Source organism: Humulus lupulus, chromosome 5 (assembly GCF_963169125.1).
Source record: "Humulus lupulus chromosome 5, drHumLupu1.1, whole genome shotgun sequence".
Taxonomy (NCBI): domain Eukaryota; kingdom Viridiplantae; phylum Streptophyta; class Magnoliopsida; order Rosales; family Cannabaceae; genus Humulus; species Humulus lupulus.
The window spans coordinates 118731803-118745284 of record NC_084797.1 but is presented as its reverse complement, the minus strand read 5'-3'; the positions used below and the strand labels follow the sequence as shown (position 1 = coordinate 118745284).

The window sequence follows — 13482 nt, the reverse complement described above, 5'->3', positions numbered from 1 at the left end:
GACAAAACATGTGGATGTCAGACTTCATTTTATAAGGGATATTGTCTCCAAGAAGTTGATTGAAGTTGAGAAGATTGATAATGAAATAAATCTAGCATATATATTTACTAAAGTTGTTCCAGTTAGCAAGTTCCAAGAGGCTTTGGATTTGCTAAAACTTAAACTGGATTAGTCTCATGTGGTAAAAGGGTGCCTTAGTCGGATTCATTGTTAAATAGAGGCAAAGGATGAGATTATTGAAGAGTTGCCTCGTTTTTATACAGTGGTCACGACCTGGATCATGTCTGGTCGTGGCCTCCAAGTTAGAGAGCAGCGGCCGCAACCAGGAATATTTGTGGCTGGGGCATGTGCCCATGTCTCAACATGCGGTTTTGGATGTCTCGACATTTCTAGGTTTTATATCATAAAATCAGTTTTGACGGGATTTGCTGATGTGGCAAGTTCTCTTATTAGAACTATATTTACCCATTTTGTTCAGAACATTCTAGATTGAATCAAAGAGTGTATTTTGTAATAGAGAGAGATTTCTAGAGAGAGAGATTAATTACGGCAATCTCTAGGTTTTGTAACTTTCTTTTAATTTTTCTTGTACACAATTGCGGTTTGAGAATGGTTCTTTAGATCTCTATAAATTACATTGGTAGCTGTAATCTCTTCTATTTTTCCTAGTAAATTTCTTTTAGGGCTTTGCCTTGCCTTGGATGTAGGTGGCAAAAGTATCTTGCTTTTTTCTACTGAACCAAGTAAACTTGGTGTTGTGTGTTTAAGTTTTTGTTCTGGTTTATTGTTGTTGTCCCCAAAATTTCGTTTGATGACGTGGCAATCGGATGGGACAAGTGGCAATGCATGGTCAGTAAATGATACATTAATAGTCAATAAATGTGTTGACTAAAGAAGTGAAAAGGTTGGGAGTTGACCTACGGAGTTATGATATTACTGGTCAGGAAGTAAATTTAGTCGACCGGTGGTGTGTCATGCCCGACCGTGGTGTGATTTTCCATGCCCGACCGGTGGTGTGCCATGCTCGATCAGTGGTGTGATTTGCCATGCCTGACCCGTGGTGTGCCATGCCCGACCAGTGGTGTGATTTTCCATGCCTGACCAGTGATTTTCCATGCCTGACCGGTGGTGTGCCATGCCCGACCAGTGGTCTGATGTGCCATGCCCGACCAGTGGTGTGCCATGCCCGACCGGTGGTGTGCTTTGACCGACCGGTGAGTTGTCTTGGCCGGCCAGTCACTTCGGGGATGGATTTGGTCAGTCGACGGATCAGAATCTCAGAAGTTACCGTCTAGTGACTCTTTAGTAAAGTCTCAGTAACAACTTCAACCCGACTAGCTCGCAACTACCGCACAAATCTCTCAGATATCCCGAAGTAATAGTTATACTGTTGTAATTTGAATTTGTTTATTATTTATTAATTAAAGTTGAAACAACCAAAAGACCCCGTCAAAACGGGATATTTTTCATGTACGATCCATGAGCCTATAAATAAAGGGCTCATGGCATCATTTTGAAGGATCTAATCTTTTTGAGACTTTAGGACTGCTACTTGGGGCATTTTTTGAGAGAGCTTAGAGAGAGAAAGCTTGTATTCTCTAGAGAGAGAAACTCTATATTTTCTACTTACAATTAAGAAACTCAATTGACTCAGGTTCATCTGATCTTAAGTGTAGGATACATATATCAGAACTCCAAGTGGATTAGGCTATTACAACCAAATTGGGGCTGAACCACTATAAAATTACTTGTGTTATTTATTTTCTATTCAAGGTTTATTGTCGTTTTTGCATCTACTCGTAATTGGCCAAAATTTTGGTCAACATTTTTGGTGCTTTCATTGAGAGCCTGAATAGAAGAAACACACTACTATCCTACCAATATGGCGCCCAGGAAGCCCAGTACGTCAACTGCAAAAGAAACTGTTAAACCAGAATGTCCTGCACATGAGAACCCTAACACTGAGCCCAGGGTCTTTCTCAAGGAGACAACTTCAGGAGGCCATGGGGGCTTTTCAAGAGGATATGATGCAAGTTAACGCTCCACAGGAGTCTTTCGCTAAAGAGATGATCAGGCACAGAGCTGCGTTAGAGCAGCAAAGGCGCGATATGGAGGCCAGAAGCGAAGAGATCAGACAATGACACGAGGAAGTTGACCGGAGAAATCGTGAAGCAGCACTTGCTCTAGAAGTGGCTACCCAATTGGACCAAGCTAATGCTCAAGCCGCAGCATGAGCAACTGTCTAGGGAGCACAAAAGGACAACGCTGGTCAGAAATCCCCTACTGGGAGGACGGACTCTCGGGGACCTGACTGGAGTCAAAGAGATCAGACTGGTCGAGCAGATGACGGAGTCCGCTGTAGAACTGCATCAACACAAAGGGAGAACTCTAGAACCCCTTCCAGAGGTCACCAGTCAGATAGTAAGCACACTCTGCCCGAAAACAATCAAACCAAAGCTCCTTGAGATAAAAAAAAAACTCCTTGCAACAAAGATGGACTTGGTCGAGACGAGGGGGACAGTCATCAGACCTACTGGTCAAAAGAAAAAGAAAAGGAAGGCACTGACCAGCAAGGAGGAAAAGGCTGCCCGGGCCGTACCGAAAAGCCGCCACTACATTCCGGCCAGCAGCATAGTGAGAGAGAGCAAGTTTCGCTCAGTAAGCCTTCTAAAAAGTCTAAGAGCACAGTGTTTAATCTGTTAGGAGGACGCACTTCCCTGAAGGATCTAAGGGACGTTATCAGCAACAAGAGGAGGATCGTCCTGGTCAAAGGGCAAGATCTGAACCGCCCTGCCAGTCAAGTAGAAATACTCGACAACAGTGCACCACATAGAAATGCCCGACCGGGCGGTCAAGACCTTGGGACTCCGTCGGTTGCCCCAGCCATTCAAGCCCAGCTTGACACGCTAACGGCTGCAGTGCATGGTTTGTCAAAACATCCTTCCGGTATGGATGCGATAGACCACAGGAGTGGCAGTCCGTTTTGTGCCCAAATCAGAGCAGCCAAGCCACCGGAAAAATATAAAGCACCGGTGCTGGCAGTATATACAGAAAAGGCAGATCCTATTAGACATGTCAGAAAATTTGAGGACCAGATGGAACTTCTCAAGGTAAGTGACAATTATCGGTGTAGAGTTTTCCCGACAACATTGTCAGATACTGACCAGGAGTGGTATTGGATGTTTAAGCTGAATTCCATTACCTCTTGGGAAACATTCAGGAAGGAGTTTTGTAGACAATTCAGCGCTACCCAGACTCCACCAGTTTATGCCAACCACTTGGCAGATATCAAACAAGGAAAGGATGAGTCCCTAAAGAATTATATATAGAGATTCATGAGAAAATCCAATAGAGAAACTGATGTAGGAGACGAGGGGAAGATAGTTGCCATATCCTCTGGAATCACTTACCGGAGCCCTTTGTGGGATAGTATACATAGAAATCTAATTTCAACACTTCAACAATTTCTTGACCGAGCGGACAAGTATATTAAATTGGATGATGCAATCGAGAAAGAGGAGAATGGCATAAACAATCCGGGCAGATCGGCTGACCCTCCTAAGAATGGTGAAAATGGTCAGAATGGTGGAAAGAAACGTGGGAATAATGGGTCTGACCGCCATGAAGACAAGAAGGCTAAGTCGAGTTCAAACAAAAAGCCAACCAAGTATGAGCCTCAGTTCACTAATAACACCACTCTCTCAGCCAGCCGGGCAGAAATATATCTTGCTAGTCATGAAGAGGTTCCCTACAAGAAACCTCCACCCATCAGGAAAGAGAAGAGTAAGAGAGACATGAATAAGTTTTGTCGTTTCCATGGAAATTATGTGTAACGCCCTACTTCCTTAGAGCCGTTACCAAGTGAGTTTTAAGACAAAACAGTGTGCAAAGACTCGCTAACCGAGGTTTTTCAACGAAAGTGTGACTAATTAAAAGTTAAGGCTGTAATCCTTGAAAATGCGTCGTTTCATTTAAAACTTCTAGTGTTAAACATTTGGGATCCCAAAATAAGGTTTGAAAACTGTTTACATCTTGAAATAAGTTTACAGTTGATTAGTTATAAAAATCAAAGATTATTACAGCCATTTTTCGAATAAACCTCCAACCAAAGCAGTCGGGCAGGCCAAACATGTACGCGTCGCTTCACGCTCTCCGTGCTCATGGCTGGTTGACTCAATCTTTGCCCTTACCTGCAACACAGAGCACCCGTGAGCCGAAGCCCAGCAAGAAAACTCATGCAGCTCATAACATATGCAAATTATACAGTTAATCATATCAGATAGTCCACAGATAAACAGGTCAACCATTAGACTAAGCAAACACGGCCATGCCGCCCCAGAAGCCTTACCAAAGCCTGGGGTCTCGGTCCTCACCGTAAGGATATCTCATGTATCCATTGGGTCCTACCCTGACTGTAAGCATCCCATGTGCTAAGTGGTACTTCCGGCCCCACTGCCGTTCTCGGCCTTTCGCCGTTCTCGGCTCCATTGTCGTTCTCGGCCTTGCCGCTCTCGACCTTAGCCGTTCATTTCACTATAATCACACATATAATACATTTCCAAATAACCATTCACACATATAATAATTCACTTAAGGTTATACATTAGCACATAATACAATCTAGGGCCATGCCCTGCAATAACACTATGGACCCATGCCCTATTCTCGGGTGCTACAGTTTTCTTACCTGTAATCCGAGCTTCCTGATGCACTAAAGCCGCGAGCACGGTCCTCTAACCCGAGCTTCACAAAGACCTAGTCACAACACGTACAAAACATCCTTTAATACTAATCAATTCAAAAATCACTTCCCGGAACCAATTCCACACTCTCGGGACTCCCAAATTCCTAAAACAAATCATTGGAAACATCCCCCGAGCCCCCGGGACAAATGCCCAAAATTGCAAAATTTCCCATCCTGAAAAAGGCGTAGCGCCGCGGCGCTACCCGCAAGGGCCGCGGCGCCCAGCGAAGTCAGAAAGTTCCCCTGACTGTAAACAGCCTCGCGCCGCGGCGCTCCTTCGCGAACTCAGAATTTCTGGGTTTTCTCCTTCAATTCCCTCATCCCAAAACACCTCTAAACCATCCCAAACACATACCTCAACCCCAAAACCAAATTGAAACCTCAAATGAACCATCTAACAACCTATAGACACTATCATCAAGATCAAAAACACAATCACACCCCAAAATCCACACCTTAGATTCCTAATTTCAGCAACTCATACAAAACTTAAAAACTTAACTCATGCTTTAAATTTCTCAAATCAAAACAGAAACAAGCCTTAAATTTGCATAAAACTTCTTACCTCAAATGGAGAATTCACCCCAAGCTCCCTTGATTCTCCTCCTAAACTCCCACTTCAGCCACTTCTATTCTTCTTCTTCTTCTTCTTCTTGCCCTAGCTTTTCTCCTTCTAGTTTTCTTTCCTTCTCTTCAAATTTTATCAAAACCAACAATGACCAAGCCCAAACCGTGTACCCCTATAACACAGCTCAAATTTGTCTAAACCCCTTGCCAAATGACCATTTTACCCCTCCAAATAATCCTTTCCTAAGTAAGCCATCAAGGGCACTCTAGTCTTTTCACTTATATTTCAATTCTACCATTTTCCAACTAAACTTGTTACCCACAGCAGTAACTAATGGTTACCCAGGTTACTCAATCACCAATAACCATTACCCGCTAAGTCTCAATTTAATCATAACAATTCCCAAGGTACCCCTAGGCTCCTCCCGAGCCGGGTATAAAATCCCGTTGTGACTTTTGAGTAAACTAGCTCTCTAGGACCGTCTCGGCACGTGCATCACAATAATAACACCACACTCACGTGGTACAAATCACATAATACAATTATCACATATATGCCCTCAGCGGGCTAAAATTACCAATTTACCCCTATCATGCAAACGGGGTCCACATGCATATTTATTTCACCTAACATGCATACTAACCACATAGTCATGCATCTCGAATGTTCAATTAGTCATATAACATGCTTTAAATCATAATCACGCATTTACTCATGAAAATCACACATAAATCCCATTATGCCCTCCAGGCACACTAATCAAGGCTCTTAAGCCTTATTAGCGATTTTGGGTCGTTACATTATGGTCATGACATGAATGAATGCAATCACCTCAAGGATGAGATAGAATTTCTTCTCTGGTCGGGAAAGTTGAAAAAGTACCGGGCAGAGAAACCCCAAGGAGAAGGATTTGGTCGGTTGAAGGATCAGAATCTCAGAAGTTACCGTCTAGTGACTCTTCAGTAAAGTCTCAGTAATAACTTCAACACGAATGGCTCGCAGCTACCGCGCAAATCTCTCAGATATCCTAAAGCAATAGCTATATTTGTTGTAATTTGAATTTGTTTATTATTTATTAATTAAAGTTAGTTGAAACAACCAAAAGACCCTGTCAAAACAAGATATTTTTAAAGTTAGTTGAAGGATCTTTTTGAGACTTGAAAACTCTCTAATTTTCTTGAGGCATTTTCTGAGAGAGCTTAGGAGAGAAAGCTTGTATTCTCTAGAGAGAGAAACTCTGTATTTTTCTACTTACACTTAAGAAACTCAGTTGACTCAGGTTCATCTGATCTTAAGTGTAGGATACATATATCACAACTCCAAGTGGATTAGGCTATTACCAACAAATTGGGGTTGAACCACTATAAAATTACTTGTTCTATTTATTTTCTATTCAAGGTTTATTGTCGTTTTTGCGTCTACTCATAGTTGGCCAAAATTGTGGTCAACAATTGTGTTCATTTTTCATCTATTCTCTTTAGGTTTAATCCTAACATTTCATAGTCGGGCTTATTCGATCCAACTCTAAAATCCACTCAGCTTAGTAAGTTACCATTGGCCACTCACTATTCGAGTATAATTTATTTAAAAGGAATGCGAGTGTAGGTTCTGATATCCCAAAAGGGATATTTGCGGCATAAGTACCTAAAGTTTGACGTTTGTAACCGGTATGGACCCAATCTTTTTTTTTAGCGAGGAAAGTACCCAATGTCACTAAAAGTGTAATTTCATCCTATTCCATCTATTAGGTCTGTTAATGTGATGACTAGACTAACACGTGTCACCTCGTAATTGGTCCAACCATTAATATTTAAAAAATCATGTTATATAATTTTAAAACTGAAAAATAATTAAAAATAAATTTAAAAATAAAAATTAATTAATTAGAATTTTAAACTGATTTTAAACATAAAAAAAAATAAATTAAATTAACTGTACTAGTGTACTGTGTGTACTGTAGTGCTTGTTCTTATGACTGTACTCATTTTTGTTGAATGACTCACGAAATCAAGGGACCCCAAAGAGAGCTATTATATTGGTCCTTTAGAAGAAGATTCCACTCCGGTTAAATTGAATCAGTGGCCTTCTCAAGGTACCAATACATAATGTTATTTCTATGTGTTTGTGTATTTATTTATGTGAGTTTGAGAACTAATCTTATTGGCAATTTGTTGTTACGAAAATCCAGGAACTCTACCTTCTTGGAGACCTTCTATAGAGAACTTACGTGAGTTTTCATGGTTGTCATCATTACCCATTTGTCCAATTCACATTCTCTCTTCACTTCAATCCATCCAATAAATGAGCCACTCATATTAAAGAAAGTTATAAACACCATCAAATCTAATACCCACAACTAAAATCAATAACCCATACCCACATCTAAAATCAATAACCCATATCTCAAATCTAATACTAGATATGGAGCCCATCGAAGTACCCACCCCGGATTTGAAGAGCACCTGCGGAGACCTCCAGAGCACCCACGATCTGAAGCTTGTTCGCCTCCTCCTTCGATGGCCACTGGAAAAGCTTCCATCTCCGCCCACTGCATGAAGGAAGAAGAAGAAGAAGAGGCAGGAGTGGCTTGACTCCGTCGCGGTGGCTTGCCGGTGCCGAGGAAGAAGAAGAGGCTATGTGGGAATGTGAGGGAGAGGGAGAGATAGAGATCGGGGGGAAAGAGAGAGGTATAGGTTTAGGATTTTTAATTTTAATTTTTTTTAAAAATTAAAATGAGATATAAAATATAAAAAAATAAATACATAATTAAATCAGTTTTATTTTTTTAATTTTATATTATTTAAAAATATATTTTTTAATTAATTTTCTATTTAAAAAATTAATTAATATTATTTTTTAAAATAATTATTAAGTATATCAATAAGAAGATGACACGTGTCAGTCTAGTCATCACATTAACAGACTTAACGGATGGAATTGGACGGAATTACACTTTTAGTAATATTGGGTACTTTACCCGCTAAAAAAAAGATTTGGTTCATGCCAATTACAAATTTCAAACTTTGGGGACTTATGTCACAAATAACCTATCCCAAAACAACAAACATATAAATGGGAAAAATCACAACCTTGTTTTCAATAAATTATTTGTCAAAAATGAATTCTTACAATTATTTCACTTAATTTACACTATTTCGTAAATTTATTTGAGTCACTTTGGTTTGGACCCATGTTGGAAAACTCAGATTCAATTACTGTGAAATTAATAATGATCAATGGCCCCCCAGCCCTTGGTCCGTACTCTAAAGTCTAAACACTGAAGATAAGTAAAGAAGAGCTAGTCTGTTTAGACTATGTCCCCACCCGTAAGTACCCCACCTTCTCTAGTCTCTACCTCTTCTTAATAAACTTTTCATGACAAATTCTCTACTTTGTAGTGAGAGAAACCTACGGAGAGAGAGAAAATATTCGATTTTGCAGATTTAACTCTCTCAATTTGCTACTCTAGCACGTGGAACTCCACAGTCCCACCTCTAAGTCTTTATGTCTAAACTCTAAACACACACAATCCCTTCTCTCTCTCTCACTTTTCTTAAAAAGCTTTCATGAAGCGTTGTAAAGAGGAGGGTAATGGATAGTTGAAAGCATTTAATAGCCCAAAACATTCAATCAAATTTTCTTCTCTTTTCTCGGGAAAATTTAATATAACATATAGGAAAATCAGTCTCATGAGACCTTGGATGCAAAAGAAGGTAGTAGTAACAGTAGTACTAGTAGAAGAAGTAGTAGTAAAACTACTTGTAATGCACTGGTCGACACGTGTCCCATTAGTCAGCAAACTTGAAACCCATGGTGGTGAGAGTAGAATTGCCCTCGCTGTTGCGGGTGGTGCTGCTCCTGCTCAGCCTGTTGTTGCGGCAGCGGTGGTTGCCGTGTCATCTCTTTCTGGCGACGGAGCTCCATAACTTTACGGTGCGAGTTTGAGTGCTGGGTCAGGACAAATGTCGGGCTCGCTGCGGGTCTGTATTCGGGAACGAGTCGACCCGACTTGTACCTGACACCACAAGCGTTACAAAGCGTTTTAGGTCCCATTGGACCGGTCCTCCATTGTGGTGTCTTCTCCGATGCGCAGTGCGTGCACCTACGCGCTCCTCCCGATGCCGACGAAGCAGCGTTAACGTTCGACGGCGAAGCTTCTCTCTTCGATTTGGTTTTCGCAGCGATCGATGAGGATGATTCAAGCTCCGGGGGTGGAGTAGATATAGATCCCCAGCTAGTGTTGGCGCCGGTGATCGGAACTCTCGATCGCTTGCTTCTAGCTCGTCCGGAAAACGACGCGTCGTTAGGGTACGTTAGAGCTCCGGGGATCTCTCCGGTGGGTAAATCGTAAAACGAATCGTCCACGAATCTCGATAACCATTCCAGTTCCGCTACGTCATCACTCTGCTCAATACCAAATCAAATTCAAACAAAAAAATATATATTATAAATAAATGAATGAAAATGAAAATGGAGAAAGTGAAACGAAATGAGATTGAGAATTGGTTGGAGAATTACAGGGACGCAGAGGTCGCTGGTGAAATCAGGTGTGTTAAGAAAATGAGCTGAAGCAGAGGTCTGAGGAAGAAGAGGTGGAAGATAATGGTGGTGGTGAGGAACGTCGGAGTTGGAGGAGGAAGAGAGGAACTGGTTGTCCTCGTTGTTGGAGAAGTCAAGAAGGTCGTCAATGCCGAAACAGTCTTGCTGGTGGGTTGGCAGTGATCCGTACACGTGATCCATTTCCAATGGCAGATAAAGTAAAGAGCAACTATCCGAGCTGGTCGACCTTCTCTTTATCACTGTCACCTCTCAGTCTCACCTCTGGTTTTAGAGAGAAAGAGATGAGAAGAGAGAGAGAGAGAGAGAGAAGGGGGGGAATGAAGAAGAAGAGATTATATTGTTATAATTGATTTGCGGGAAAGAGGGGGCAGAGGAACGTGCAGAGAGTGACCAATCCACGCTCACCATCAGAGAGAGAGAAACAAGTGAATATAAAGAGCAGTATTATTATTATTATTATTATTATTATTATATATACATGAGTCTTCCTAACTTAAAATTTATATATTTTTACCTATTGTCGTAGTCTATACTTACCTATTTTTGGTAAGGTGAATTGGAGGATGAATTTGAAGGTATGGAATAAGCTATATCTATTTTTAATTTATTTTTGTTTGGAAGGGAATTAAAGGAAGGAAATAGTAATGCATTGTAGGCCCACAAAAAATAATAATTTCAAAAAAAATATTATTATTATTTTTAGGGAAATTACAAATAATACGGTAATTTAAAAAAAAGTTTGATTTATACGGTAATCCAAAATAATTATTAAAATACGGTTGGTTTATATACAAACAATGGTACGTTTTCCAATCAACTATAAATCTTTTATTCTATTTTCTTTTATATTGTGATAGCATTAAATTATTTATATGTATATTAATTGAATATAAACACATCTTGACGGGGGTTTTTATTGATTTTCAATATTTGAATATTAGTATATATGTATATATAAATATATAATATTCTTAATTTTTTTTGTTGTCTTTTTGTGTCCATTTTTAATGAAAATTCAAGCTTAACAAATAATATAATAATAAAAGTGATAACATCATAGCTACTATCTTCAATAAAGTAGATTAATTTATTTTTATTTAAAAAGAATGTATTTATTAATATTAAAATAAATAGTTATTATACAAGTTACAATATGCTGTTAATTAAAATTACTATTAATAACTATATGTTACAATATATAGTTAAAGATAATCACAATATTATTATTCTTTATAAAAATATTGTATATATTTTTTAAATCATAGCTAGTTAAGTCTCAATACTCAATGTTAAACCAAAATCATAATATAATCCAAGTTTCAAGTTTTGTTACAAAAATATATTTAAAGTTAAAAAATATTTTGTAAATCTTTGTAATAATCATGTTAAATAAATTTATAAATAATTATGTAAATGTGAGTTACAAAAATAAACTTTTTAGTTGTGAAATTAGTTTTGTAAATTGTTGTTACAAAAATGTAAAACTTGTTTAAAAAAAATATTGTATTTCACCACTACATTCAATAAAGTGTTTTATAAATAATGAATATTTTAAATTTGTATTTTTAAGTTGTATAGCATAAATATGATGATTCATGTAATTTTTTGGTACAATATTGTAATAATATAGAAAAATATAATATTTTTATGTATATTTTGTTTATGATTTCTTAACTATAAAATATTTTCGTAAATATTAGTTACAAAAATATTTTTCTTAGTTGTAAAACTAGATTTATAAACTATTGTTACAAAAATAAAAAATTTAGTTACAAATTTGTTTGTAAGTTTTATCTACAAAAAAAAAAAAATCTACAATTCTATAACGGATTTTGTAAATATTATTTACAAACACGTAACAGATATTTACAAGTTTGTAACAGATATTTACTAGTTTGTAAACATTGTTCACAAAAAAATGTATTTTACAACTTTTATTTATGATTTTGCCACTCCGTATTTACAATTTTGCCATTCCGTGTTTTTATCTAAAAATTCCGTATTTTTGTAATGCACTGTATTTTTCAGATTTTTTTAACTTTTAGTGCATTTTTGTAGATTTCCCTTATTTTTAAATAGTTAAAATGACTATTGGGCCCAAAATATTCAGCCCAAAGGGCTTCTCCATTTTAAGTAAGTTGAAACGAAGCGTTTTAGCCCCTGCAGAAGCTCCAGAGTTAGAAGTCCTGGGTCAGAGGCAGTCTACATCTCTGTCCTCTGCATACTTAAAAGGTCTGAAAGCATTTTGGAGAGAAATTCAGTTATTCCTCCAACCAATCAGGGAGCAAACTTAACCGACTAACCATCTAATATTTCTTATTCTATAAATACCTTGTTCTCATTCAAGATAAGGGAACCGAAATCTGACTTAAGCATCTGAGTATCTTTCTTGCAGGTACTCCCAGACGGTTCGACGTTCAGTAGAGTCATCTTCATTGACGTAGAAGGACCGAAGAACCCGTGTGGGACGGCAAGTACCTCCAATTTTAGAAAGACAAAGTTGTTACATCAACAAATTGGCGCCGTCTGTGGGAAACTCTCTCGCAAAATCTTTAAATCAAGAAACTTCCGAACGATCAAGATTCACTCAGCCATGCTGCCAAAGAACAACAGAGCACCAGGTAAAGTCGCCCAGATCGCCCCCGCAACGGATGTCGGCGACCAAATCGACAGGATGTGTCGACTGCTGGAAGCCAATCAGCAATGATCCGACGAAGCCATTAGGGCACTGACCGAAGCTCAGGCCATGCTAGAAGCTAAGATCGCTGAATTGCGAAGAATAAACGAAGCCATGCATAAAACCCAAGACAAAGAAAGTCTCGACCTTGATGGGACAGGAACTCAGGTCGTCCAGATTGACTCACCTGAAAGAAATGCTCGCCACATCAGGGAAAGGTCTCAGGGTCTTGTGCCATCATCTCCAGCTCATCACCATCAAAGGATTGGCGAGCAATGAACGGATCGGTGCGAAACACATACGCGAATCGACGCAGAGCCCACAAAAACAGCCCAACTAGCTGCTGAGAAGAGACCCTTACAAACCCAAACACGGGCCCCACAAGGCGCAGCAGCTGAAGAACGTACCCCCTTTGTCAGGCTCTTGGGAAGCTGGAAGGAAGAGATGCTGCGAGAGGTGATGCAGAAGTTCTCGGACGGGAGATTTGCGTACGCTTCTGACTACGTAGATTTGGTTTTAAGAATTGCCGAGAAATCTCCTTTCACTGAATGGATACAGAACAAACCCAAGCCAAGGGACTTCGTGATTCCCCCTGCCTGCATACAATGGAAAAGGAGACCCACTCAACCGCCTATTCCAATTCCAGCAGAAGTTGGCCTTCGAAGTCAAAAATGAAGCCATACAATGCAAAATCTTCTCCACAACCTTTTCTAGACCAGCCTTGCTATGGTTCAGAAAACAAAAGCCTGGCTCGGTCAGCAGCTTCGGGGATCTTCGCAGAGCCTTTCTCCAACAATATAATGCCAACCGCGAAGCACCAAGAACGATGGCAGATCTCTACCGAATTGAGTAAGGTGAAAATGAGCACCCGAAATCATACCTGCAACATTTCATCGACCTTGTACACCAGGTCCACGATCTAGAGCCAGCAAC

The 13482-nt window shown here is 39.4% G+C and overlaps 1 protein-coding gene across 1 annotated transcript; it reads right to left on the bottom strand.

Annotated features, from left to right (window-relative positions):
- Positions 1-8937: 8937 nt before the first annotated feature.
- On the bottom strand, positions 8938-10274 carry LOC133777610 (GATA transcription factor 4-like). The gene is made up of 2 exons (XM_062217300.1): positions 9831-10274; positions 8938-9716 (listed from the first exon to the last, which is right to left on the bottom strand). The coding sequence occupies exons 1-2, from the start codon at positions 10050-10052 to the stop codon at positions 9105-9107; spliced, it is 834 nt and encodes a 277-aa protein (XP_062073284.1). The 5' UTR covers positions 10053-10274; the 3' UTR covers positions 8938-9104.
- Between the last annotated feature and the right edge of the window lie 3208 nt (positions 10275-13482).

Excerpts from the sequence above, each read along its gene's own strand:
- LOC133777610 (XM_062217300.1), bottom strand. The coding sequence starts at position 10,052 with ATGGATCACGTGTACGGATCACTGCCAACCCACCAGCAAGACTGTTTC. Across the intron at positions 9,717-9,830 it reads CCAGCGACCTCTGCGTCCCT|AGTGATGACGTAGCGGAACT; the intron begins GTAATTCTCCAA and ends GGTATTGAGCAG.